We start from the raw sequence: 27,992 nt of genomic DNA, 5'->3' as shown, positions 1-27,992 counted from the left end.
CGACGAGCCTTCAGTCACCACAGTCTCGACGCTATCTGACATAAGATGCTGACCTCTGACCAGCCACGGGTGGGCCGCCTCTGAGTGCCTGGGAGCCCACCCTTACTGTGCCTGTGGGTTTACGAGCTCCTTGCCTATTCCTCCAGAGGTTCTTGGGGCTCTGGCAAGGCCTTCCACTGGGGACAGGTCTAAGCAAATGCCCAAGAATGTCCAACCGAGCAGACCGGCAAGCAAGGGTAAGGGGGCCGTCTGCCAGGCACCACGACAATCAGGGAGCGTGTCCAGTAACCGTGCCAGTGGCACGGTGGGTGTATGTCATCAAACACTCATCACATTGCAGAGGTATTTGAGCACAGCTGAGAGATATATTGCGGGTTTGGTCCAAATTTTTTTTTTCTCTGCGCCCCGTGAACTCGCTGGTGGTTTCCTCTTTTTCAGGCTGTGTCACGCGTGCGGCGGGCTATTAGGAGGCTGCACCATTAATAACGGAACGCACGAGAAGCGTCGGCTGGAGATTCTCAAAGAGACGACGCCAGTGAGGGTCGGTTCCGTGACGACGGTTTCCGAAATTCCCACGATCTGCCCGACATTCCGCCTCTTGCTCGGCCGAGGCGAAGGCGAGCGTTTCCATTCCATCTTCGTACTCGAGGGGGGATATCATTGTTTTCGACGTCGAACCCCTGTGTGGAGGGAGGCCAGAAGCTGCAAGTCAGTCAGTGTGTCCAGTGCGTGATAGTGGTGAAAGTGGTGTCTGCTGTCTGCGGGTGTCAGTGGTCCACTTCCCTAGATTCCCCTCCTGTTGCTCCCACTCCAGGGACTCCACCACCTTCTCCTCTGCATCCTTCAGCTATTATTACCGATCCTGGGCACTTGTCGACGCATTGAACCTTTGGCCGCAGCGCCCATCACGGCAACACACGCCTCAGTGACCTTATCGAGTTCCCACGCTGGGCTGGGCCTTTCCAGTGGCGGCCGAATCCTGCCACAAGATCCCAAAGCCCAGACCACAGTCGATCACGATTCCTGGCCAACAACAATAGCCGCATTGCTTTCCCTGCTCATCTGCACCTTTAACCCCGCCGACCACCTGCGCAGTCTATCATCGCTCGTCATCCAGCTCCCCCAAGTTTACACTCAACCTTCCTTTCCACAGATGCCCTCAGTCTAGTCCATACGTCTTCGTTGGAGCCAAGTGCCAGATTCTGATCCTCGAGGCGCCTGTACACTACCTCGTACCTCGGACACAATGGCTGCGGCCACCGAAAGTGGTCTCGATGTCGACTGGCTGCTGCATTCCAAGAAAGGTGTGGTCCCACAATGTCGGCCCTCAGTCGCGCCTGCTTCTACTTCTTCTGACTACCGACATTTGAAGAGAGGGAAAGCACTAACCATTATATCAGATCTGGCTCATTCGGTGGGAGAGAGGAATGGCAAGAAACAAGATTCACAGTCCTCCACAACCCCTCGAGTCAATCATCGCGAGTCTGCACTGGCACAGCCTCAACCCGATCACACGCCTCTCAAAGAATCGCAAAATGGAGCAGTGCCTCCAGCATCCCAGCAACAGCAGCCTGCCGTTACCGTCAACGGCAAGGAGAACCGCGCACAGTCTGCGACGCAGAAGACGCCTCCGACTACCTCCCCGCCCGGTCAAAGCCAATCCCCCAGACCTACGATGTCGAGAGGCCAAAGCACGGAGGAGAATAAAAAAGGCCTAAAGCCAGGTACCCCAAAGAAAGAGGGCAGGAGGAGCTCTTGGATTGCAAGTTTCAGCTCGAAGTTCTCTTCTGCAAATTCACCCACGCCGTCGCGGAGTTCCAGCATTGACGTGCAACAATCGAACAATGCTCTAACGGCGTCTCCTCAGCCGAGCCCCAAAATCGAGTTAACGAATCCTTTCGAAAAGAATCGATCAGCTAAAGATGGGCAGAAAGAGTCCAAGAAAGAAGAATCAAAACCTACTGTTGTCACCCACACTGCCCCTCGAAGACCTTCGGTCCTTGTGGCCGCCGGAAAAGAAACAAAGTTAGAACATCCTGGGTTTCTGTCGAGCGCCCTGCGGAGGCTGTCTTCCTCATCCAACACCACCATGGGCAAAGGCGCAACCAGTGGGGCAATCTGCCCGAGAAGGATTATGAACGTCGACCCCAACCGTGAACGCATCAAGATCAGCGAATTTGATCAGAACAAGCTCAAGAGGGTGGCATTTTGTGTAGACGTAGAGATTGCTGGATTTGCCTCTCAGGCCGACGAAGACCCAGAGCAGTACCATCGCCCCGGGGCGACAAGCGTACAGAAACAGACTATCTCTACAGCCGACAAGCAAGTGACCAGCAATAAGGACTCGAAAGATGCTAGGATGAAGGAAAAAGGCGAGGGCGCAGCGTTGAAAAATCCTCCGCTGGCAACTGAGGAAAAGGAAAAGGAAGAGGTAGAGCAAAGCACACCGCAGCCAGAACCCCAGGCTCAACTGCCAGAGGAGAGAACGGAGGCCAAAGATAAGGAGACGTCAGAAACGTTGCAAGGCCCCGACCCTCAAGCCGTACCCGGAACACGGAAAAAAGAGAAGAAGAAACGGTCAGAAGCCGAACGAAAAGAGCGAAAAGAGCGAAAAAGGCGGCACGCCGAAGCAAATGGTCTCGTACCGCTGGAGCTGACACGAGAGGACGACGAGTCGGATTCGAATTCGAGCACCACGCCTCCCGGCGCCTCAACCCCGAGCAGACGACCTGTGGAAGGGGCTGATGGCCGTACGACGGATCCCCTACGGATATACAAACGCTGTTGTCAACTACGCGAAACTACCGTTTTAAGCAGAGTCAAAGAGCAAATATCCAAGCCCTCGGCAGCACTGGCAGAAGCCCCCGGGACCGTAGGGGTGATGGATCTCTCTGGGTATCAGATGCAGCTGCAGGATGTCGTAACTTTGGGCGACTGGCTCGCCATCGTCCCCGTCCGCAAACTCGTCTTGGACAATTGTGGGTTGACAGACGAGGGCGTCCGAGTGATTTTGTCAGGCCTTTCAAGTTGCAAATCTGCAGAGCAAGCCCGACAGAACAGAAAATTACCGAAGAGACTCAGCGGGAAGAGTGGCAGAGAGCAGATGGGCGTTATTGAGAAGCTCTCTCTAAAAGACAACCCCGGGATTACCAATCTGGGATGGAGGCACATTGGGCTTTTCATGCATATGTCACGGTCGCTCAGGGCCATCGATCTGTCAGGGATCCGATTTCCGAAGTCAGGCGATCTCTCACGAACAGTCTCAACAACGAGCTCCAACAGCAGTGGACCGAACGACGCGAACTCGAAACCAATGGACCTGGGGGCTCTGATTGTCTACGCATTGTCTGAGCGTTTGGGTGACAAACTTGAAGAGCTGATCCTCAGCGACTGCGGCCTTTCGACTGCAAATGTTCGAGACCTCGTGGACTGCGCCATTAAATGCAAGATCCGACGGCTGGGGCTCTCAGGCAACAATATAGAGCAGGAAGCTCTCAGCCACCTTGTGCGATACATCAAGTCCGGTCACTGTGAGGGTCTCGACCTCGGAAGCAACGACCTACATGGGATCGCCTACATCCTTGCAGAAGCTGCCGACAGTAATTGCCCCTTATTCGCAATTAGCTTGTCAGATTGCAATCTGACGCCTAGCGATCTCCAGTCGATCTTGATACCATTCGCGAGATTGAAGAACCTCAAATTTATTGACCTCTCCCGCAACATGGCGTTATTCAACGGTCAGCCCAGCGCCGTCCCGGTCTTCCGAAAGCTGCTTCCAAAATTAGTGCCTTTGAAGCGTCTACATCTCTCAGACGTGGGCATGACCTCTGAGCAAGTCATTGCTTTGGCCGAGATCTTGCCGGATTGCCCGTCGATGGCTCATCTCACCATTTTGGACAATGCTCCTCTCCTTCACGCCATGAATTCCAGAGATGCCAGCTCACAAGAGGAAGCTTGCGCATTCTTCGCGTCCTTGATGACCGCGGTTAGAGTGTCGGAGACTATTGTAGCTGTGGAGATCGAGATGCCCAGCGCAGACAGCAGCGAGGTTGTCAAGGCGCTGGCGTCCCAGGTTGTGGCCTACAGTCTTCGAAACATGGAGCGCACGACTCTGAATGAGGTCGGCGTCAAGCCTGACGATCTCGCCGAGAAGGACGCTCCGGAAGTATTACTCCATCTCGTTGGTCATATGGACGGTTACTCGGCAAATTACGACAAGGACGAGCCAGCTCCGGATGAGGACTACATGATTGCATCTACGGGAATAGTCAAAGCTTTGGGTGTTTGTTTGGATCGCAAGGACGGCAACAGTCGGGCCCAGTCGAGAAATATCAGTCCTACAGCGAGTGGGACATCCACGCCGAGGGGACCGATCCGGCAAAGAACGGTGTCCAAGCCCCGGGATGTCAGCTTGGAGCTTTGCGAGAGCGCGAGAAAGATCAGGCGAAGGTTACAGCCTGTCTTGGTCCGAGAAGATCGCGCCGGCAATCATGACAACTATCGTAAGTTAGACCCAGATGATCCCAAGTAGTTACCATCACTGACTATTCGGTACAGGACGTCTTCTTTTCCTCGACCAGACGCTCCAACGAATGATACAGAGATTCGAGGACGAGTACCCCGAGACCAAAGTCACTTCCTCGTCTCCTCCACACGCAGACGGCATGCCTTCGCCGGATCCATCCATGGAAGAAACCTCTATGCTATCGGGTTCCGTCGACTCGAATGGAATGATGAAGATGGCAGATGCTGAAGAATACTTCCCAGCCGAACGCGAAGCACAAGACGAATATGCGCTGAAATTATCTCGAACGTCGTCCAACACGTCCCTTGCAGCCAAAGCCTTTACAGACGAAGAAGGCCGTATGCATCGTTTTGGACAGACCATCCGTAGAGAAGTCCTCAAACCCACGGGCATGGATGATGCTCTGCATGGATCCCATGAAACCGACTCAGACCCACCTCACTTAGCCGCTCTCCGAGAGAAGTTGGAGGAATTCCGTGGAGAAGATATTCGGTACAAGGTGGAAAAGGAAGGAGCAGACAGTGTCGTGCGCGAGCTAGGATTGAATGCGCAAGAGCTCCTCACGCTAAGGGAGAAGGATCCCGAGGGGTTCAATGCATTTAGGGAATCGCAGCTGGCCGCGCAAGTCAACGCGGGCTTGATACCTGTGGATGAGATGAGGAGTGCAAGGGTGTGATTTACCACCATTTGAGATTTGAGTCATCAGGTGCAATGTGGGGGGAAAGCTTGTATACCTTGTTGGATTGTTGATCGTTTTTGGGCAATATTGCCTTCTGAGCGTTTTGTTTTGAGATCGGTCTGCCTACACCACGACCACGACTACGACTATTAAGACGACGACTTTGACGAAGAGGGGTATCTCTCATAGGTACCAGACCTGGCCTTCTATGACTTGGAGTAATGATTTGATGTTTAGCAATCCTGGACATGCGGACGACGACCTGTTCTCTGGCCGGACCATGAGAAGGAGAAAGAAGACAGAGCAAATGTAAAGCAGATGGGATCGTACCATATCGTACGCAGAGGATACTCCGTTGATCTTGCTAGTTCGAAAGTTCGAAATGAAGACATACATCCATACATGTCATAATGTCATATGTTTGCTCTTAGCTTTGAAGCGACTCCAGTCACAAGTTCACAAGTTCCCTCTTTCGATGAATAGACGCATTCTCATGGTTTATTTTCCGTCTTGCTGGCACAATCCACAAAACCCAAAATTTTTCTTTGTTCTGCAGGCTGGCAAACAAGCTGACGTGATCGTACCTACCTAGGTAGACAGGGAGAGGTTCTCAGATGGTAAGAGAGAGAGAGAGAAAGGGGGAGGGTTTGATCGTGTATGGATATTGTACTCCCTCTGTATGTGATGTGGACCCAGGCTACTAATGGGGCCACAAAGCCACTAAAATCGTCTCGTCCCGTGGGAAGATGGATCGGTTAAATTTCCCCGTACCGGGTACGTATAGATATCTACTCCGTACTCCCTCACTACCTGTCCCCCTCGCCTACATACACGGGTTTTATTTCTGTCTATATCCCTCTCACATCGCCTGATGTATGAATGGACATATCGACGGTTCGACGGATGAATGGAATTTTGTTTCTGGAGGTCGTTGGTCGTGGTCATGGTCATGGTCTCGTTCTCGATCTCGTTCTCGATCTCGTTCTCGTTCGTCATTTGTCATTTGTCATGTGTCATTAATCATATGTGTTCGGTGCGCCGCTTCATATACCAACCAGTAGGCAAGGCAGGTTGAAAGTGTTCCAGTCCACCACCGCCGCAATCAGAACATAGGGTATGGGTATGAGTAGGGGTCGACATTTCTTCGCATTGTGGCATTCTTTCGGCGGATTATCCGACGGTCATCTGGTCAACCCCTTTTAGGCTGGGCCTGAAGCCGGTCCGTCGTGGTTCGTAGCAACGTCGACAGTGCGTTTCGACTGTCCCAGTTGCGGATCGTCCAGACCTCAACCTCTTTCCCATCCACTACCTTCATGCTCGATTTCAAGGGTTCACCCACGGCAGCTTCTTCCGCCTCGTTGAGCCAGTCGCTCCAGGCCGGAGTCTTGGGAGCCCAGCCGGCTTCCTTGACCCAGTTGCTCGTCCCGGTCACGGCAATCGCCTTCCATAGTGCTTCGGTATACGTCGGCGAATAGTTGTCCACTTGTTGGGCGTTCCGAGGCGGCGTCCCACCGTGAACCTCGATGTGTTCCACCTCCAATCTCGAGAGATCCCAATGTTGGGCAGGAGGCAACGCGGCGCCGACCCAGTAGAAGATATTGATGAGCATGTAGGAGCCTGCAAAGGCCGTCTGGGTCTGGATCTTTGCATTGGCCAGCGAAATAACGCCACCCATGAGTAACAGGGTCGAAATCAAGGAAAGCCCTCTATAGATTGCTGTGCTTTTCACCGAATAAATGCAACGCTCGCTGGGATTGAAATACAGATATCGCGCAGTTCGTTCTTCGCAACTCACCACAATAAACGCACCTTGAGGGTATTTGATGACGACGTCGCCAGGGGGGGAGTGGGGATCTGGCTTGGGGTCGTTGGGTGTGGGTGACCACTTGTTGGCAATCCCGGTGACGGTGCTCAAGGTTGACAGCAACACAGTCGCAAGCAATGACATTCTGGGGGAAGCAGCGATTCAGCACAACGCCCGAAGATCCGACAAGTCCCTTCCGACTTACCCATCCTCATAGTAGATCGAAAGCCCCAGTAAGGCACCACTCATGGCGGCACCCAAAAACGCCAACCAAGCTAGTGGGCCAAACCTCTTGATGGACGGTCGAGGCTTATTGTTTTCCCTTACCCGAACGCAACTGACGGTATTTGGACGCAGCTTGTCACCTCGGTGCAAAGCGTGGGCCACATGGTGGATATCCTCCCCCGTGTTGCCTGAGTGGACTCCAATGACTTTGGCACCCGCTGTCGTCTCTAGTTTTTCCGGGCGAGAGGGCCGAATGAAAATCTGAGGCGCAGGGATGAGGCGAGGGAGGTAGATGAGGTAGCTCAGGGTGGCAACTTGGGCGATTGTCTCGACGGAACCTTCTCCAAGGATGGCGAGGAAACCTGTTGTGTGAGAGGCACTGCTTAGCGGTCTGCCTCGTGTGTGTCTCTCCGTCCTAGACCTGATGATGGCATGACTTACCGACGATGTCAAGTTGAAAGCCCTGGTTATCGCTGAAGTACTGATCGATGAACCGCATGCTGGCTCACTCTCGGCAAGAACGACAACAGCACAGCAATATCACAAGGAAGCATCGGCACTGTCGGGTTGTGGCAGCTAAAGTCGGTGAACACAAAACAGAGACGGCGTCGAAAGGCCCCAAAGCATCAGATGGTAGGAGCCGATAGCAGCAGCATTGTGACCCCGAAAAAGACAGTACAAATACCGAGTCCTTCTTACCTCTTACCCAGCCACGCAGGCCAGCCTTGTGATCGAGGACGGAAAAGTGTCTGGCGGGGAGAGGAGGAGAAATTGCTGTCGAGTTAGTTGGTGGCAGGTATGGAGTGGTTGCTGCAGCCAAGCCGAGAAGCAACAAAGCTGAGGGCCACAAATCGAGAGAATGACAGGCCCATGACAGCTCCCAATGTATGAGAAACGGGGGATAGCGGCCTGTCAGACCAGCGGATTTGTTGCCATTCGTACACCGACTTTGACCCAACTCGGTCCTCAAGGGCCAGACCATTTGCCATGTCCCCGGTCAGCAGGCTCCCATTGGGCGACTAAGTCAACGAGGGCCAAAAAGAATCCATCTGATGAACGTCCGCTGTTTGGCCATCACACGACTCTCAGTCATCCTTACGAATCATGCGAGCCAAGGGCTTTTGGACTGCAGAAGGTGTCCTTTGGCGACCTCGGGGGTTCATATCGTCAGCCTTACTGGGGACAAGGCTGACCCGGGTAGTTTGGGCGGCCGGGCGGCCAAAGCTATTGATTGATTGATTCTGCCTTGTCCAGACTCTCTGGAAGCCAGATCTCTATACCTTGTAGTATTTGACCTCCATCCCCCAAGTTGAGCTGAATACAGAAAGCGTCTCCATCTGCTATTCCGCTGAGCCTTGCCGACCTTATCCATCACATTCTGGAACCAGATTCAAAGCAATTAGTCGCCATTGTACGCTTAGTATTGTCCAAAGCCTGCTCCACAGCGGCGATAAAGTTCTCACTAGGCACGACGTTTGCTTCGACCACACTCGCTAACACGGCCCGAAACTCGCGCTGCGGTGCTTGAGTTGTCCTGCTTCTCCGTCTCCCCAGCGACCAAAAGTGAGGTTTTTCTGTTAGTCCATAGTCAGGTATCTTGTAGAGAGCCGCCGGCGCCGTCTGTGTATGCTTGCCCAATCCACAATCCAGCTGTAGTTGACTGCCAGTCCAGGCTAGCGTGGGTGTCGTGGACCACATCATGGTCGGTCGTGAACCTTTGGCAAACGAAGTGACCGCCGAGCTGGATCTTAAGAGGCAGGAGAACGGAGCCACATTCATCTAGCCCGTTTCTATCGGCGTCAATACGCGCAATCTCGATTTCCCGGGTTGGTTCAAGACAAAATATCACCTTGGTGAGGATGATGGCGACCTCCATCCCGGGCCACGGGTATGCCCACGAGATGAGGCCCACTATTGACACAGTCAAAACCAGGTCTACAACCCTACTGATGAGGATCAAGGCACCTGCAACCCTCAACATTGGCTGTTCCTACTTCGCCCCGAAAACTTCGAACCCAACGAGGTTGTTTAGATGGAAACTGAGGATCTCGGAGGTGATGGGCTCTCCTGGTGTGGGTACCTGGAGACAACGGTACTCAGGGGATCCCGTCTGGTTAAGTTGGGCTTCAGACTTGACTTGGCCGCGGGCAATCCAAACCACAACTACGGCTCCTGGCCACAGGCAGACACAGACGGTTTGCACGACAGTCAGTAACCGACGAGTACCGTTGGCTCAGTCTGGACGGCCAGAATGGTCTCGGCAATGTAGACTTCGGCTGGATTGTGGTTGATTTTGAAGCTCGACGTGTGCCGTTCAGCCGGGCCCGAAGGGATATGCCTCAGTTTGGGCATGAATCGGTTCACATACTCGTCGTGGGCGTAGGACAACTCGGCCAGGATGTTACGGTAGAGCTCGAAGCTCCACAGTAGAATGCCCAGCTACAACTTGGACAACACTCGCCTGGCACCAGCCTCAGCCACCACAAACGATGCGGGAAAGGTGCGACTGGCAATCAGCTTGATATTTTGGACTTTGGCCGTCAGGACTGGGAGGAGGGCGAGGACCAAGTTCATGCCATTGATGTTTTAGACTGCTGGCTACTAATCTCTTCCCGCGCGTCAGTAGTAAGGTCCCTGGGAAGGACAGCAGCTTTGGTGGAACTAAGAATGTTGAGGAAGGTCGCATAAATCGGAAGAATTTCTTCTCACTCCCACTACCCCTTCTTCTCAGCTTGATCGTCTGTACGAGAGGCCGAGAGCATGGTCAAAGGACCCAGAGGCCGAAATAAGCCTCCAAACGCCCGTTGAATAGCATAGCTGGCCTCACAGTGCCCAGGGTCATCGCGTGAGCAACATTCAGCCCAGGGGCTAATGTTCCAGCCTCATTTCCAACCATTAGGTTGAGAAGCCCGAAACGGCTTCTTGCATAGCCATAGGGGGTCGACACGTGTTCCGCCGGAGGATGCGATACGGCACCATCAAAACGAGGTCCTGCGCTATTGAAACGGCCACAAGCCTGTCGTTTTTGGGCTTTTCAGCCTCTGACTCGTATTGTTCGTTCTTGGCCACGTGTTCTAGACTTCGTGATGAGTTTCTCTTGGTTGTTGGAACATGAACGCTCGCCTCGTTCGTCCCTGCTTGTTAAAGATGACTGGCTGACGCCATGAGACGACACATTGTACGACATTCATTCCATCGCGAGCCTCGTAACAATCGCTGCTACTACTCACGAATGTCTGACCGCCCAGTCATCCGGCAGTCGAAAGTCCGGTGGCAAGACATACTGTCCACGACAATGACCGGGACTTGAGCAGCCGTCGAGGTTGCAACGGCCGTACAAGCGGCAGTAGCATTCGTCGGCGGGAGGGCATGCTAAAATATTGAGTTGCTTTAGATCAATGTGAGAAGATTCGCCTTGCGGCATGAATAGGATGTGCCATATATATGACAGGATCCGGCCTGCGATGCGGTCGTCCGGGGGTGCAGCACTCTCTCCCTCATCCAACAGCCACTGTCGGAGGGCGATATACTCGTCACGGGCGTGCTGCCACATGCGCTCTCGCGAGACGACAAATTGCGCGCAGCATTGTGACCGAATAGCATCCGAGCGACCTAGCAACAACCTCGCAGAGCCCGGGTCCACATCTGATCCAACGCCGCCAAACAAGTCCGCGATCGCACGTGGTAGTGCCCTGTCCGAGACCAAACGCAAGTTCCACGGCTCGAGCACAGAGCGCGCCAATGTTTCCAGGCTGCCCTGTGCCGGGGCCTCGGAGGGGGAGCAGGTGCTGGCGCTCCAGTCGCAACGCAGGTTGTGGTATCCGAACGGGGTGAGAGCAGCCGATACATTCAAAGCAGTAAGGAGAGCAGCATTGTCGTAATCGGGAGCATCATTATGCCATGCCCATCGTGAGCCATGCACAAAGACGGCACCAGCCGCAGGCAGGCGGTCGTAATTGTCGATCAGAAATGTGAGGTATGCCATGGCTTCGTGGCCCCTATTCGCAGGCACTTGGAGCTGCCATGAGGTCATGTCCTGGAGATCAGTCCTGTACACGCACAGGTGGTATGAGGCTGCTAGGGCGTCAAGCCATGAACGGTCCTCGGCACCAACTCTCGCCACCACTAGTGCGGGCTTTGCGCTGTCTTCCAAGCCGGGACAGCTGCCGCGAGGCTCAGGTAGGGCGGTCGAAGAGGTCTTGTAGTGGATTCTAGACCATGCAAAGATCTTGGTGGTCGATCCCCAATCATGGTTGGTGTAGATGATCAGGAACAGAACTGCCCAGAATAAGATGGCGTTGACTATGAGGCTCCGCGTCGTTCGCCTCATTGGAAAGATAGTAAGGTATCACGAGGCCAACATTACACCGTATATAACAGGCAACTGTGAAGGTGGAATAAGAGGAAAGAAAAGGATCCCTGCCACAGCCGCGACATGCCGGACGAGTTGTAGAGCGGCGCCAGCGGTTGCCCCAAAAGGGGCATTTACTACTCGGCGAGTCGGTATTAATCAGGAGTAATATGCCAAACAACAAAACAAACCAAAATAAAAAAAAATAAAAATAAAAACAACAACAACAACCCGGCGATGGTAATTGCAAAGTCTCAATTGACTCCCTCCCTAGGGACTAATAGTATTCCAACACTCACGCGGCCTTTGCCAGGCCCCCGTGGTCTATATGATGGTACATAAGAACAATTTTTCGTTTGGTACTAATAACAACAACAAAGAGCCTCCCCGAACCGTCAATAGTAGCAACAAGAAAAAGAAATGTCCGTTGCCAGACGGGTGTCAGTCTATTGTGTGTCATCAGGTCATATATGCTTTTTTGGGTATCTTGTAAAAAAAACAAAACAAAACAAAACCAAAAAAAAAACCAAACTCCCGCGCCATTGTCTGTCGACCGTTGATACAAGTATGCTTGATGTAAATGCAGTTCCCTTACTTTTTGGTAGCCTTCTCCTCGGTCTCACGATTGGATCTTGCTCGGGAAGGGTCTGGTTCCTCGACGCCGGACCCACGCTCCCTGCCTCGATCGCTGGACAGGCCGCGTGAAAGGAAACCTCGCAGCACGTTAGGTCTGGAAGTCCGCTCCGCGACGTCCTGCAACGACCAGGGCATCAACTTGGGCTCCTGCTTGGCGATCTTGCAAAACAGCGTAGAGAATATGAACTCTTCTCCTTGTCCATTAAACAAGGGGAGATGTCGATAACCTTTCTGCAGGCTGTCGAGTTTGGCTGTGAAGGCCGCAAGCTGTTTGACCCCTTTGCCCGTGTGTCTTCCGTCATCCGAATTGAGGACAATGAATCGAACAAAAACAAGTTCAGGGTATTTGGTCTCGAGCGAAAGTTCGATGTTTTCCCCAAATTGAGGGTTGTACCCATTGCCAAACCGAATTTGCGTCTGCCTCCGATAGGGCGATCCAATGCCGTGGTAGCCGTTCGAGTAGGTCTCGGTGCCACCAGTGCCGTTGGCTATCCCCCGAGCTCGGTCCTCTGCGCTGAACATTTGCACTTCGATAAACGGGTTCAATGGGGCATCTTTGCCCATGTTTGCCGCTCGAGGCAACTGTTGAGCCGAAATAACTTGGACGGAGAATCTGATCTTATAGCGGGGCAGCTTGACCCGATGCTCGAAATCTCCGTGCTTGGTCCGTGGCTTTCTGAGATAGTCGGGCTTCAACACATAGCCATACGCGTCTGTACCGGCGGCAAACATGGCTTGGTTCATCTGCATATGAGCGTCGAAGGTCTGCCAATTCAAGGCGACCATTTGGACACCCCTCCGCCAGAAGGTATTGGGATCAAAGTTGGAGGACTGGAAGCGCAGAGTCTTGGGGTAAACTCGGCACAGGTGGTGGAGATTGTGGTCCTCAAACAGAGATTTGTGCTCGGTAGAACGACAGAGCTCGATGGCTCTGTTTTCGTTGAGCGAGAATATATGGTTGAATTGTTGAAAACGAAGGTCCTTAGCATCGCGGAGGGTATAGCCTTTCATATATACACCGAGAGCAGACAAATGAGAGCCCACCTTGCTCAACTTTGGGGCACGCCGCTGACTTTCAATGGTCGAAGGTGAGTTCGGCGCGACATCGCTTTCCTCATCGGCACTGCTTCCGCTTGTTGCCGTGACCGATCGGTCAGTGGGTGAATAGATGGTTTCTGGAGGCGTAACCAACGCGGGACTCGAGACATAGGGTACTTTTGGTGGAAGGACCCAGTTCGTCGGTTGGGCCCCGAGTCTGTTCGGAGAACTTGCGCTCCGATCTCGATTCACAGGAGCAGGACGCCGCGAGGCTGCAAGGTCAGCGTGAAGCTCTGTGGACTTCACTTTGATGAGGATCTTGTACTTGAGATCTTCTGGGGAAGGCAGCTGCGCCGTAAAGCCAGGCAGAGGGTAAAGAAGAAGGCGCTCCCCAAACACGTCACACATGATCTGCACCATTCTGGCTTGTTGTTCGGCATCACAGTGAACTTCCAGGGAAATGATCACCGGGTACGGCGTGACATCGAACGCACATCTTTGAATGGCATTGATGCAGTCCGAGAAAAGAACCGAACTCGTGCGAGTACGACCGTGGGTCACTCTCGGGTTGCCATCTTGACCGTTCCAGCAGTCAATTTCAACGCAGCGACATCCGTGTCGCAAGGCAGTGATGTAGGTTTCCGCTGAAGCGGTGCCTCCCACTTGCCAGCCGGTCAGATATGTGTTGTGTGAGCTTGAAATGAAATATTCACCCAGAGGTCGATCAAAGTTGGGAACCGAAGCTTCGGGCTTGGCGTAGACATGGCAGTCCTTGGAGACAAGGAATGATGCAAAGGCGTTAGCGTCAATGAGACCGGATCTTTGCATGACGGGATCATCTGGAAATGACATTGCTATCAAGTCGTTGATCTTCTCCTCCCAGACATCAGACTCGGAAAGGGAATCGATATGAATCCCTTGATGACGCTTCAGGAAGGCAATGAACTGAGACCTCGTAACGCCCCCGGAATCGTCACCCCTCAGTTCGTCGAAGATCTTCCTGATATCGCTTCTTTCTCGAAGACGTCTGAGGAACTCCCGGAATTGAGGGTAGTCTAAGAGTTCCGACTTGTTGACGTCGACAGTGTGAAAATGTTCCTCCAACTCCCTCTCGGGAATGTGGATGTGGAGTTTACGGCAAAGCACCTGTATGGACGGGAGGTCAAGACCGTCGGCTTTGGCGATGTTTGTGTTTGGCCGTCCGCTTTGCCATTTCATTGTCCCAGTGCGCTCGGACGACGGATTCGCGTTCGGTCGATCCGACCATGCTCGTCATCAGCTCCTCTCGATGCTTCGCCAGGCTTTCCAAGGTCTCGACCCATAGTCGAAGATCCTGGTGGTTGCGAGCAACGAGATGTAATGACTTGACCTGCTTGGCCGAATCGGACGTGGTATAGTTGATGGTGAAGCACAGTTCCGGGTCGACAGCTTCACCACGGAGCTGTGACTGGTAGCTGGCAGCTTCCTCGCCACTCCGGATGCTCTTGATGTTGTCAATATGAAAGACTTTGGTTGTCACAGCACCCTTCCACGAGACACGGGAACCCTCGACGTCCATGTAGAATAGTTTCTCTTGTTTTTTGTTCTTGGTGATCTTGGTCAACAAGCAACCCGCCACCAGATGCTCCGGGACGCACGGAGCTTGGCCCTCGGGACTCGTGTCTATCAATGTGGTGGGCTCACTGGAGATGCTCATTGTGTCACCAGCGTACAGTCCCAAGCCCGTCTGCAGATCCAGGGGCAAGGGGTCCAAAGACGGCGACTCCACAGCGTAACCACTCGTAACGGCATTCTTGCTGTCACTGCGACGTCTGGTGATTGGGCCAGTGCTTCCATCACGCCGGGAGTGGGCAGATGATGAGGCCTTCCTCCGCAGAGTCTGTCGAGCTGAGGACACGCCATCTTTGGCACTTTGGGAGAGCTTGCGCATGATTCCAACCTTGGAGCCTGCCGAGGGTTCCTTGGGGGGTGAAAACACATGAGGGAAGACGAGGCTCTCGCCGAGCTCAAATGGGACGGGGTTCCCGAGGTGAGGTAATTGGTGGATGGGATGAGACACCAATGGAGAAGATTGGATCGAGCTGATATAGGGGCTCTGGGTCATGGAGGATGTGCTGTTGGCGGAGACCGGAGTGATTGAGGCAGGATGAAGAGCCGTGTTCACCCGCTGGTTGGAGGGCATGCGACCCAGAGAACGCGGATGAGGCGACGGGGAGTTGTCGCGGCTCCGCAACGCCCTGGCGGAGGGCGAGGGAGTAGCAGAGATCATGGCGCAGAACGCCAGAAGCTAATGGGTATGGGAGTTTCTCTTCGGCTAGGCTCAGGTTCGAGAGTGACAATGTAGGGGAGTCCAGCTCTGTCTATAGCGTTTCGACGGCTTCATTATGCTGATTTCGCGGTGGGAGATCCGGATCAATGCCCCCGAGCTTGTAGAGAACTTAGTGTGGCATGCAGCATCCAGCAACCCTAGGCAAAGGCCATGTGGGCGCACGCCTGATGGTGGTGTAGGGCACTCTCCGGATTTGTGTTGGTGCAGCTGCAATGCAGGCCAGGGTTCAGACGCAAGTACAACGCGTTGCCGTATGGTGGCAGTGTCAGATCGGGGAGGGGGGTGCGCAAGGCGTCGAGAGGGTTGACGCTGGCCTTGCAGACTCGGAGCTGCGTGGGAGGCTTGCAGGGTGTTTTGTCGCAGGCGCAAGTGGCGCGACGCGGTGGTCGATGAGATGAGAATGCACCCGGTGAGAGCGCCGTAGGACGCAGTCAGATACCGGTCAGCTCGGGTGGACAAGAAGGCTTCAGAAGGTATAGCGGACGAAGGGTGTCAAGGAGAAGAGTGGTGAGTTGGACTTCTTGTGAAGTTCGCGAGGGGGGGTGGGAAGTATGTAGAGGATCTCGAACAAAAGGAAGGGACGAAGCAGATGTAACGGCCAGCAGGTCTGCTCCTAATTGGGGACGATACAGCAGTAATTAAATTATCTTGTGCACAGCACAGCAGGAGGAGAAGTGGCCAGTGGTGTCCGTTGGGAGGAGTAATGAGTCAAGGGAGTGTATGGGACGGTCGTGTTTGCGAGGCCAAATGCGAGAGAGGGAAAAAGGACAGGGCGGAGAAATGAGGATGAAATGAGGACTTGGGATATGCACGAATGATGAATTTAGGTAGTGTGCGGGTGCCGGGTGTGGGAGTCTGGGAGATGCGAGTGGATCTCAGCTAGTCGTCTACCTAGTTACCCAGTACTAGGTTAGGTGGTGGTGGCCGTGGGATATGGTATGGCACCATGAGCCACAAGCCATGGGACAACGGTCAGGGAAGGTTCAGGGCGTTCCCACGTTTCCTGTTCCTCGACAGGGCTCCCCCCTTTTGACCAAGTCTGGGCCGAAGGGGGGGTTGGGCGTCGGGGTGTGGCTCGGGAGTTGTACGAGGGTGTAATTGACATGGTAAGAATTGGTAATATGATGATGAGGAGTTGCCGTCATAATAACAAAGTCGGTACTCGATTAGGTACCTGCCCCTCAGCTGTATTCGGTCCCTTCACAGCATTATTCCATCCTTCCAGTTCTATTTCCGGGCACTATGACTGCTTTGTATTGCTGGCGCCTCCTACAGTGACCTACAGTACATTTCCTGCCTCGAACAACTCGGGATTCAGCTATTCTAACCTGCAGAAAAAGAGAGGGAAAAGATTTCTTTGTGATGCGGCACCGCGGCCCCTTTGTTCCCTTCCTTTGGGCTCTGGGCTCCTCCATACCACCCAGCCTAGCACCCGGCACCCAACTCAACAAAGCCGCAACACCACAGGCTTCTTCTTGCTCTCTTCTGCCTTTTTCTTCGCCTCCACTTCTCGCTTGGCTAAACTCGGTCGGAAAAGTTGGCGGAGCGGGTGGTTGACAGGGGCAAACAGCTCTCGCAGTAACCTTCTCTTCCTTTCTCCTCCTTCTTCCCCTCCCTGTTTTACACTTTTTTTTTTTCTTCTCGGCAACCCATGCAATCCGCTCTTTTCCCCCCTGATCCCCGAAAATGAAATGCCCGGCCAACTATTACTACAACAACAAAGGGCACTACATACGGGGTACTGCCACTACGTACATACTTTGGCCACAGCTCCGTCACGCCCTTGCCTGCAATGTTTCCATCGTTGTTCTGCCCTTGCCCTTGCCCTCCCCCTGTCTCCTCCATCCTCGCTTCTTGGACTGTTTTTCGCCTCCAGGATTCATCTGTTGCCATCGCCCATCACGACAAAATCTTTCACTCATTTTGGGTTCTTGGCTCTAGAAAATGCTTTTGCGCCCATGTCCGTCCATTCCTACAGTTCCCCCCTTTTTTCCACTCCTACCTCACTCTCTGCTTACTCAAGTCGATGTCCTCCACAGCTTCCGGTTCCGTCCGTCACATTGTACAAGTACAGTAAATTGTGGTCCAAAATACACGGGCAATTGCCTAGTAACGAGTCCATTTTTGTGTAGCATGTAGTCAGGTCGGACTGAGATACCACTCGGTCTGGGGCACGTGCAAACTGACATGGGATGCCCCATCGTCAATTCAGCTGACGGCATGAGCTTCTTCTGCAACAGCGCTTTCTGGGTCAGGCAGATTCCTCGGACAGGAGGTAGACGGCAGACAGAACACTTCAAAAAGCCTCGCCTCACCACTCCGCGCTGACCTCTTCTGCTGCACAGGACCAAATCTGGTCGTTCGATGTGTCCGCTGACGATGCAATCCCTCCACATTTCAGCGCGCCGACACGAGCTCATGAACCTGCAGAAGAACTGGCCCTTACGAATTCAAGAATCGCGCATCTGCAACCCGCCTGTCGCATCGTGCCGACCAGCTGCGGCTTAGGTCGCTCGCTGCTAAAACCCTTTGGACCGAACGCGATCATGAATGCACGAGTTGACATGCATGGAATGGCGATTTCTGCACCGCGCCATATACGTGGCAGATGCCATCTCCAATCTTTCTCGATCCTCCGCTGCAGCTGCGAGTCAACGGTCGCAAACCCCCACTCTGAGGACCACCGCTTGGACCAGATTGCAATCTGGTGTTCACCGTGCTCACCATCTAGAATGTTGTCCCGTGCCGGTTGTTGTGCACGCACACGCATCCTCCATCTAGCCTAGGCTCCCTCAACCTGCACGAGAAGAGAGCCCGATGCGATGAAAGAAACCCTTGTGGTCTGACGCAAGAGTATTCCTTCTCGTAGGCCCTCTGGTAGAGGCACTGACCCTGTCTGACAAGGGCGCGTTGCCTTCGACGGCACTCCAGAGCGTTTGCCCCATGAAGAAAGCGGAGTCCTTCGCTGGCATTTGGTGGCATTGGACGGTGCAGAGTCGATTATGCTGTGCTCCGTAGAAGTTGGGTAGTTCGCCTGCAGGTCATATGTACAGCCGATCTCACATGGAAACAGCGGTCGTAGAATGTCGATGGGAGCTCCCTGGGACCACTTCCTGTTCGGATTTTATGTGCGGGCGTGGTCTGCGTGGTTTGCGTGGTTAATCCTCCGTTTGGTGTTGACTCGAACTGATGTCAGACTCGATACTTTGACGGGTGGATGGCGGAGTGAAAAGTGAGTTGAAATGACAGGTATTGCGTATCGAAGAACCGACCCGTTGGGCCTCACTAGCCCACGCTAGGCACCCAGCTTCCGTTCGGCAGAGCGTGGACAGCCAACTGTCTGAATTTTCCCCCTTCATCAACACTGCCTCACCAAGTTAAGTCCACACGTCCGCGACGCCCACATGTCCACGAGTCCACAAATCCGGTTGCGGGTCGACCAAAGCTACCTGTCTCGTACTATATTCCTTCACTGCGACAACGGCAGGTCCTAATCCTGTCCACGTCGCTCTCGGCCCCCTGGTGATCGTCTGTCGGGAGTGAACAAGAGTCAGGGTGCACACCGTCCTCTCTGCCTTGGCCAGGCGCGCAAACGAGGTACCGAGATGAAATGGAGACAAAAGAAGCCGGCCATTGCACAGGCATCTGAATGCAACCCAGGGCTGCTGACCCTGCTTCTGAGAGCTAGCCCAGTCATTTCGGGCGCGAATACTGGGTACGGCGGTACAGCTCTGTGTCCGGTGCTGATTATTGATCTATACTTGTCCTCTTTACCCTGGGCCTTGTTAGCCTCCCTTCTCCGCAACGCCGGGAAGGAGAACGAAGAGGCCGACCTGTGCCTGTTTCAGAAAAGCACAAGAGGCGCCGCCAGGCCGATAACCGGATCGAAGTGGATCGAATTGACGTCGTGTTCCCTCGCTTGTCGGGTAGGTCGGACGCCCTCACTGGCCGGGAGATAAGGCGAGAGCAGGACCTCCTGATGGGCAGACGCACCCCAGATTTAGCCACGCCTCATCACATCATTGTCTTGTGCGCCCGACGCCATGAAGCCTCGGCCGGGGACAGGGTACCTTGTCCCAGCTGCCCTCTGACGTGGGGGATGCCTGGACCAGACCTGACTAGAATACCCATTGGCCCTCCATGCGCCCCGTTTGGCCTCAATTGGCTGGGTACCACCGTCGTGAACCAAAGGCCTTTTCTTTTCAGCTCGCTGCCGCCCAGGCATTAGCACCAATACACGGCAGCGAAGCTTCGACGGCTTCCTCCATTCTTCTTCTGGACCTCGCTTCCGCGCTCCGGCCGTTTCAACTTGCACTTTGATGGAAATAGGCGTTCCGCCCGGGGCTCAAATCGGGCGCTGTCAGCATCGTCTCCCAGTTTTGCGATGTGACAAGAGGCTGGAGCGCTCTTTCATCCGCAAAACGCCCTTGTCGATTTGCCAAAGGCAGTCTTCGCTGTCACACCGCCCCGAGGTGCATCTTCAGCTCTTTGGATGTCCTGCCATTTTCTATTCGTCAACCCATTTGTAAATCGTTTTGCTGAGCATAATTACACAAATCCGTCACGAGATCAGCAAGGTCAGTTGGTCAATCATTCCAAGGAATTTCCTTCCTTTTCAGACGAATCAGGGAACGAGACAATGGCAAATAATCCTTTGTCGGCATTGCATACATCATTTTGGAGACGGGATTCGCCATTATGCGTTGGCAAGCCCTTTTTTTGGTTGCGTCGGTGCATGCATTCCCCCACTCGTAAGCGCCGTGGGATGTATACTGGACTTAGTCCATGCTGGTCCTCTACAAAACAACACACCCCTAGCAGCTCGCGTACCAAATTGTGGAGATGTCCAGGATTCCTTCGGAAATGACTATTTCGCAGTGAATGTACTCGTGACCTTCAAATGCGACCATCAATTCCTGGTTTAGAGATTGACACGTCACGGTCAGCAGCAGCAGGTTGATTGAAACGCTCTGAAAAGGGGCAAATTTCCGGCCAGATCCAGGCCATTCACGCAGTCAAGAATCACAAGGAGGAAAGTACTACGCGCTGGTGACAGACAGGCAGCCCCCGGATGACAACCGCCAGAACAACCTCCCTGGGACTATTCGTACAATGTACGTGCTTGGAGTTGGATCGAAGCTACTCTCGGTCTCCACCTCGTCTCTTTGTTATTTCTCTGCCTGTCTCCCTTTCTCGAACATACGAATAACGCTCCGGATTATCCGACCTTGTGGGGCTGAAGATTCCAGGTCATGATGATGCACTCGATGATACTTTTTGGTTCCCCTGGAACTGTTCGAGTAAGTTTGTGTGTGTGTGACGACGTCAAGCTGACGCTTTGCGCGATTGCGCCATTCCCGTCCTCTTTTCTGCCTCTGGAGCAAATTCACTGGGTGTCACCAAGCTAGGGTGTCCCGTGAACTGGCATGCAACCGCCGGTCTTGCTCTGCCCTCAAAATACTTGGCATTGCTGGATGTTGCGTCTATCAAACCTAGAAGTGCGAAGTTTCAGACCGGTCTGGTATGTAGGTCGCTGCAAACGAAAATTACACCTCCGCAGAACGCAGACTCGCAACACAACCCAAATTCAGCTTTGAGATCACCAGTGCAAGCACACCGTATCCATTTACTACCTATGTCGCAGGGAGATAGAAATTCCGGCAGCTTCAGGGATAATCCTTCATCTGCAACCAGCATCACGGTTTAGGTGATATGAAGCGGCCCATATCCCAATCCTCATCAGCTGATTGATAAAGCTTTGGTCAGGGACTTGTCTTTGGGATGATCGGGGTCTCCAAACTTCGTCAAAACCTGAAACACTAGAAATTTCGTCGACTGCGGAGAATTTCAGCCCCCTTACCGAACGTGCCAAATCTTTTGCAATCTCAACTCCGAGATAAGGTTATCCTCGGGCAGCGATCGCTCTGCGAAAGGGGCCGTCGCTTCTTTGGCATTCACTGCAGGTCGAACCCAATTTCAGAACCCCACAGCAAGGACGAGTGCAGCCTTCCTCGCCGAACAGGACTCGTGCAAAAAATAGAGTCGATCCAGTGTCCTTTGATGGTGGAACGAGCAGGATGGCGAGGAAGCGCAGCCTGAAACTGGCCGAAAGGTACCCTACGCCCAGTTCAGCGCTCCTTGCGATGAGCAAAGATACATGCAATTCGCGTCAGAATTCCGGTCAAGGCGTGACGCGGCCTTTTGGTCTGTTACCAAGGCTTGACACTTGTATTGATCAGTTGCGGCGGTCACAACTATCGCGGTTGTATCCTTGCCGCTCAGAAATTGTCGCCATCTCTCGCAAGGACAACTCGAGCTGTCGTGACAGCTGAGGATCAACCCTATCTTTCGGTCACCATTCATTACGATTATGCACTGAGACTGATCGTCTATCCCGAAGACCCTCACAGAGCACCATTACCGGGATCAACTCCTGCATCAAGCTTGAATGAGAGGCAAGACAAGTTTTTTTTAAGTCCTCCAGACCTCCCATTGGAATGGATGAGCACGGCATTGCCAAAGTCCCACCATGTGCTCTGTCCTGCTCACTTCCTGGAGCATGTGTTTGCTCTTCTCTGATTCCCAACTACCCACCAGTTAGGGGGCTCAGCCGGGACACATGTTTCTTGTTGAGTTTATCCGCCACAGAGGGGAGATACTTTATCGTGTTATGATTCCTCGTTCTCTCTATCTCTTCTCCTCGTCCGGAATAGTCAATTGAGTTTTTGAGTCTCTATCTTCCGGAAGGGGCCCATCCAATAGCTATCCATTCCGATTATTATACGCGTCGACGCAGGTCCGGCTACACTATGCGCCATGTTCTGAGTGCTCCAGTCCGGGAAGGCCGTTTCCCTCCGATTCGAACAGTCTGCCCATTCATGCATATGTACGTGTACGTACGTCCATGCAAGGCCAAAATTCTATTGGCGACTAAGGTTTTTTTCCCTTCCTGTTCTTTTTCCTGTTTAGGCGACTCTCCAGTGTTGGCGAGGGGTGGCTATGGTCCTACTTGTACCTTCTGAACTGGTTGACCGCGCACAGTTGTTCAGCTGGAACTCCCACGGTGGAGAGCCGTGGCTATGGACCTAATGTGCTTAGGACTTCTGAACGGGAATGCCGTGCCCGGCTCCCGGTGGAACAGCTATGGTAGGTTGAACACTCGAGGGCTCGTAGGTATCATGCGCGAATGCAATCATGAAATGTATTCCCCGCGACCTGGCAGTTCTCGCGCTTGAATCAACATCTGAGTGAGTAGATGACTGAAAAAGGTCCGACTTTGATCCAAGGAGAGCGCACGGGGCCCTCATTGTAACTCACGAAGGTAAAGGTGGTCCGATGGGCAGAGATACTCCCGTACATACATCGATCTAGCACAGACGGTATCATCTTATCGACACTTGGGCGGTGTTTCTCATGTCATCAGGACAACATACATACCAACTTGTCCTCGGCCTGCGACCACATCCAAGTAAAGTAATGAATATACTCCGGACTATGAACCTCTCTTTTCACTCGCGACAATCACTCTCAATCAAGATCCTGTCATCTCTATCCAAAGCTGCGGAACCTCATGATCTGGTCCTCGTCATACTTACGCCTTGCTGAAAGTCGATGTTTATTTCTCACAACACGCCAATGCGAGAACATTGACATTGCTCGACAAGCTCACCGTCACTTAGGTAGGTACAGTCCACTCTGACTTCGAAGTCGTATGCAGGGCTCAAGACTCTTGTCAATTCTACGACGTCGTGCTCGTAACAGTGCTCATCACATCAAAATGGGCCGCTAACCGTCGGCAATGCGCCTCCTTTTCCTCGCCGTTCCTGTTCCTGATGCCGCAGGTGTACTCGGACCTGCTCCTTCGTCGTCTTTCTCGACACTCTCAGAGTGTCTGAGGCTCGGGTTTGCGCTGATCACGACGCTCGCAGTCGCACTTCCATATCCACTGCTACTCCCCTGTGCTGGGGCTTGGATCGCCGACTTTGACGTGAACGGAAGCGGAGTAGTTGCCGTGTGATCAATCTCTGGGTTCAACCCAGCGCCCACGTTTCCAAGTCTCTCAACTTCAAGCTCTTTCCACTTCCTAACCGTGGTCATCACGTCCTCAAACATCTCTCGTGTATCAGAGATTATGCCACCCTCTTCGCCATAGCTGCCTTCGTCTGATTCTTCGCTCTCTGCCGCTCCGGCATCGCCATCTCTTTCTTCCACCTCTTTAAGGGGGGGAGCGACGTCCCCGCCTCCTTTTCTTAGGCGCAGTGAGCGGCCGAACCCTCGCTCTGAGCTGGGTAAAGGGTTGAACATGACTGCGTTTGCAAACACGCGAACAAGCTCCATTTCAAGCTGTGACGAGTTCACTATCCCTTTGGGAGGGACGAGGTCTTCCGTTGCCCTCAGGATGTAGACGCCATTTCCCAGTGCCCTTTCCCCCCCTACCGAGTTCACATCCGATGCTATAGTCGGTGTTGTTGTCACAGCTGCAGGAGCACCGCTCTTCGAGGTCTGTTCACCGTCTCCGTCGTTTCCTCCTGCAGATTTACTTCCAGTGTTCTCTTCAAACACCTCGATCGCCGCCAAGGCAGCCTTCCCGCCTTTCGTTACAGCCGCCTTGATGCTCTTCAGATCTTGAGGTTTCAATACAAGATCTTTATATCCCGGCGCATCGCGCTCGGAAAGTGGCTTGGCAAAGATGCTCGCGAGTTTGTGAGAGACAATCTCATTAAGCAAGAGCAGAGCCGTTTTTGCGAAGCTCTTGGACACACTAATGAGCGAGGGATCGTGTGACAGCGAAAGCGAGATTTGACGGCGCACAGAGGGTTGAGCGTGTAAAGGTGCCGTGGCAGCGGCTGTTGGGGATGGTACCTGCGCGGGAAGTGAAGCTGGGGGAGTTGTAGAGTCGCGGTCAACTGAACGTTTGCGTTTATTTGAAGCGGTGATTGGTTGTATCAGATCGGTTTTAGAGGTCGCAGTACTTGTCCGAGGCCTTCCACGTCGACTGCTGGTTCTTTGGGTTTGCTGCTCGGTATCCGATGGTATCGGAGCGGGAGTGCTGGGTTCGGCTTTGATCTTTTGAGCCTGCCCACCCTTCTTGCGCCTATCCGTGGGCGTATCCGACGTAAATGAAGCAAGGGACTGTGATCGCGACCCGGCAAATGCGCTTGGGGTTGCGCTTGTTGCTTGTCTGCCTCTAGCTGGCTGTGCGACTTCTCGTGCGGATATGTTGCTTTCCTCGCCCTTTTGATCTGTCTTGCCGGGAGATTTTCTGCCCCTTGTTGTCCCAGTTGGTGATTCCGTGTCGGTAAGCGGACTAACCTCACGCTCTGGCCGAGCTGGGCTAAGTGGTCGAGCACCACCGGGTAGTTGAGAACGTCTCTTCCACGGAGTTGACGATCTACCCCTTTGCGGTGATTGCCGCGAATCGCTCCTAGGAGCCGGTGTCACGTTCGCAGCACCGGGATAGCCGTAGTATGGTTGACCAGGTTGTGGCGACGGCCATATTTGAGGATGGGGAGGCGGCCCTTGGTAGTGAATGTGAGCGCCTTGAGGATATGGAGCGTATCCAGGATGATGTGGAGTTGAATATGGTATTGCAGGGCGCCCAGTCGGCGATTGAATGTAATATGGCGGAGTGGAGTATGGTGGAGGCTGAGGGTACTGAGGAGGCATATGAGGCCAGGGAGGTTGTTGAGGATACCCAGCATATCCTGGATATGGTTGCTGAGGCTGCTGCATTGGAACGGGCGAGCCTCTCCCCTGGCCAGAGGCCGAAGCTCCGCGCTTCTGAGGAGGAAATTCTGCTGGAGGAGGCATGTGAGGGGCTCCCGCATACTGTGGTAATACCGGTACAGGTTGACCCTGGGGACCAGGCTGAAAATGCTGTGGATTGATAGCACCATAATTTGGTCGTTGAGGCGAAGGGACCGGAAGAGTACGGTGAAACGCTCCTGGCGACCGTTGCGGAGGATGTGCCGAAGGCGGTTGCGTCGGTCTCAGCGGAGCAGGCTCTGCTGACACCTTTGGAGCAATGATGGGAGTTGTGGGCGCGGGAGAACGAGCAGCTGCTACAGGTTGCTGTAGGCTGCTGCGAATGGACGCAGGCGAGGTCTCTGCATCTGCTGCTGGAGTGCTTGTCGCACTCGACGCGATCTGCTCGGTTCTCCGGGCCTCGAGACTAGTAGGCAGCGCTGCGGCTGTGGCGTCAGTACTGCTTTGAACTGCTGGCGGCTTAGGGGTGGCCTCTGCAGTCGCGTTCAACGGTTCAACATGTGCCTTGTTCGCTCCTTCAGTCTCGGTTTGTCGCTTCTTATCATCCTCTTCAGCCTTCTCCAGCTCCTCGATTTCAGCCTGCAATCTGAGATACTCTTCCTCTTCCTGGTGAATTTCTTTTATGGTGTTCTCCCTAAAACGAGCATAGAGCTTGTCCACCAGTGCTTGGAGTAGTCTCTGTTCATCTCTGTCGTCGTCTTCGGCCGGAGCTGGGCTGGGAGCTGGCGAGGTGGACAGCTTCCGCTTTCGCGGATTTGTGCCATTTGATCCGTTGTCGCCATTCACCGCAGGAGGAGCCTGGGCATTTTTCTCTTCAACCAGGAGCTCATGGTATAGTGCTTGCAGCGCTGCGGCAGTCAAGCGCGACTCATCATATGTTTCGCTCTCTCGAATCAGTTGGTTGGCATTCAAGGCGGTCGAGATGCCCTCAAAGGCAGCGCTATCAGAACCATGGTGGGCGACAGACTGGCAGAACGCGAGTGTCTCATAAGGCGTATAGGCTTTTAATGAAGGCATCCCATCGTCGCGGTCATTGAATGTAAAAGTCGCTCTGGCTGGAGATGCGACCGAGCCCAAGCGTGCCCCTTTTGGGAAGTGAAACCACGAGCCCGAAGGAATCAAAACCCCAGAGACGCGTCTATGGACGATCGTGGGCGCGAGAGGCACAAGGAGAGTGGTGGTGGAGATGAGAGGGAGGAAAATGCGGTGACACGAAATGAAAACTGCTAGGGAAGGGCCTCACTTGTTGAAATTTGCAAAATTGTTTGATGCGACCACACGCTACCAAGTGCAGACAGACGCTACAGTGCACGGCGCACCCCATAAGAGGCCGGAACTTAAGCAGGTCATTCAACTGGTGCTTGGTGGTCCTAGCCTAGCCGAACGTTCTTGATCTTTTCGGAGCCCAGAGTTCCCAGCAGTGGCCAGAAGTTTCAGGCGGCGGGAAACAATTGCTGGGGCTAAGGAGGCTGGAGACCGGGGATCGGCATGCCCCAATCATGGTGAGAAAGCCTAAGGCCTCTAGGTACTCGGTAGTCCGTGCGCCCTAAACTCTCCCAGTGCTGCCCGGTTCTCTAGGGACCATCTGGCACCGAAGCTGGGACCATCTCGACCGGTGAACCCCTTCTTGCCCCTTTTGCTAAGATGCTGGGCGCGACAATCTCGTCAAAGGATGCGGTCTGCCCTTGGTCTGCCTCAGATGGCAGACAGGCAATCACGACTGCTACTTCTCCATCGCACCTGGGCAGACGGCACGAACCAGTCTGCCTGAGGCTCAGTGCTGTGCTTGTTTCTCAAGGCATCGTCCACTTGACCTCGATCAAGTGATTCATCCGTTCATTTCATCTGCTGCTGCCTGTACGACTCCGAATCCCATACGCCTTGCAAATACATCAATATCTCAACATCTTTCGCTTTTTCGCCCTTCGTTGTCCTCCTTTCCGCCGTTTCACACGATAGAACATACGACTTTCCTGTACAATGAGCACATCCAACGAAACCAACCCCGACGCAGGCTGGCAACCCAACGGGCGGCCCCAATCGTAAGCTTCAACCACCCCAGCCGGATCCATCGAGCCATCAAGGCAGACAATGGTCTCCAGAGGTCTCCCAAGATGCTAACCAGAAACACCTGTTCAGAACAATCGCCCTCGACTTCTCTGCCGCCCTCGATGATCTTTTCAAGCTCAACGGTATCGGCGCATTGGAGGAATCTGTGGTTCAGAAGTACGCCATATCCCTGTTCTCTTCCCCTTCCTTTGTTCGCCGATCGAAGCTGACAGCGACGTCTTCAAATGCAGACAAGACACAGTCCTCTCCCAACAATATGAACTTGAGACACTAGAGACAAAACTGCGTGAAGCAGATGAAAAGCTGAAACGACTCGAGGCAAAACACAGACGGCAGCAGAGCCAAATGATCACCAAGAGGAAACCGTTCAATGCTGAAGACAATGAAACAGAAGAAGACAGCTCTGGCGACAGTGACGAGCAAGGGAGGTCCCCTTCGTCACAGAGAGCAGACGGGACAGGATGAGATATTACAAGAACGTGGCGGCTGGTTCCTGATTGCTCACTCATGCTGACCCGCGGTGTTGCTACATCAATGATGGATGGAATCGTACCTTGTTTGGCTTTGGTA

At 53.6% G+C, this 27,992-nt stretch overlaps 7 protein-coding genes across 7 annotated transcripts; 2 read left to right on the top strand and 5 right to left on the bottom strand.

Annotated features, from left to right (window-relative positions):
• Positions 1-1,246: 1,246 nt before the first annotated feature.
• Positions 1,247-5,201, top strand: Z519_06077 (uncharacterized protein; the record flags this gene model as incomplete). The annotated part of the gene is made up of 2 exons (XM_016763817.1): positions 1,247-4,502; positions 4,558-5,201. The coding sequence occupies 2 exons, from the start codon at positions 1,247-1,249 to the stop codon at positions 5,199-5,201; spliced, it is 3,900 nt and encodes a 1,299-aa protein (XP_016620141.1).
• Positions 5,202-6,393: 1,192 nt separating this feature from the next.
• Z519_06076 (uncharacterized protein) lies at positions 6,394-7,732 on the bottom strand (the record flags this gene model as incomplete). The annotated part of the gene is made up of 3 exons (XM_016763816.1): positions 6,394-7,153; positions 7,214-7,595; positions 7,675-7,732. 3 exons carry the CDS (start codon positions 7,730-7,732, stop codon positions 6,394-6,396), a joined length of 1,200 nt encoding a protein of 399 aa, XP_016620140.1.
• Positions 7,733-8,604: 872 nt separating this feature from the next.
• Positions 8,605-8,931, bottom strand: Z519_06075 (uncharacterized protein; the record flags this gene model as incomplete). The annotated part of the gene is made up of 1 exon (XM_016763815.1): positions 8,605-8,931. One exon carries the CDS (start codon positions 8,929-8,931, stop codon positions 8,605-8,607), a length of 327 nt encoding a protein of 108 aa, XP_016620139.1.
• A 1,528-nt stretch (positions 8,932-10,459) lies between these two features.
• Positions 10,460-11,563, bottom strand: Z519_06074 (uncharacterized protein; the record flags this gene model as incomplete). The annotated part of the gene is made up of 1 exon (XM_016763814.1): positions 10,460-11,563. One exon carries the CDS (start codon positions 11,561-11,563, stop codon positions 10,460-10,462), a length of 1,104 nt encoding a protein of 367 aa, XP_016620138.1.
• Positions 11,564-12,175: 612 nt separating this feature from the next.
• Positions 12,176-15,527, bottom strand: Z519_06073 (uncharacterized protein; the record flags this gene model as incomplete). Its single annotated transcript, XM_016763813.1, has 2 exons — positions 12,176-14,404; positions 14,496-15,527. The coding sequence occupies 2 exons, from the start codon at positions 15,525-15,527 to the stop codon at positions 12,176-12,178; spliced, it is 3,261 nt and encodes a 1,086-aa protein (XP_016620137.1).
• Positions 15,528-23,372: 7,845 nt separating this feature from the next.
• On the bottom strand, positions 23,373-26,369 carry Z519_06072 (uncharacterized protein; the record flags this gene model as incomplete). The annotated part of the gene is made up of 1 exon (XM_016763812.1): positions 23,373-26,369. The coding sequence occupies one exon, from the start codon at positions 26,367-26,369 to the stop codon at positions 23,373-23,375; it is 2,997 nt and encodes a 998-aa protein (XP_016620136.1).
• Positions 26,370-27,332: 963 nt separating this feature from the next.
• Z519_06071 (uncharacterized protein) lies at positions 27,333-27,887 on the top strand (the record flags this gene model as incomplete). Its single annotated transcript, XM_016763811.1, has 3 exons — positions 27,333-27,394; positions 27,492-27,578; positions 27,653-27,887. The coding sequence occupies 3 exons, from the start codon at positions 27,333-27,335 to the stop codon at positions 27,885-27,887; spliced, it is 384 nt and encodes a 127-aa protein (XP_016620135.1).
• Between the last annotated feature and the right edge of the window lie 105 nt (positions 27,888-27,992).

Source organism: Cladophialophora bantiana, assembly GCF_000835475.1.
Source record: "Cladophialophora bantiana CBS 173.52 unplaced genomic scaffold supercont1.8, whole genome shotgun sequence".
NCBI lineage: Eukaryota > Fungi > Ascomycota > Eurotiomycetes > Chaetothyriales > Herpotrichiellaceae > Cladophialophora > Cladophialophora bantiana.
Note: the sequence above shows the minus strand (reverse complement) of the source record. Positions and strands in the feature narration are given on the sequence as shown.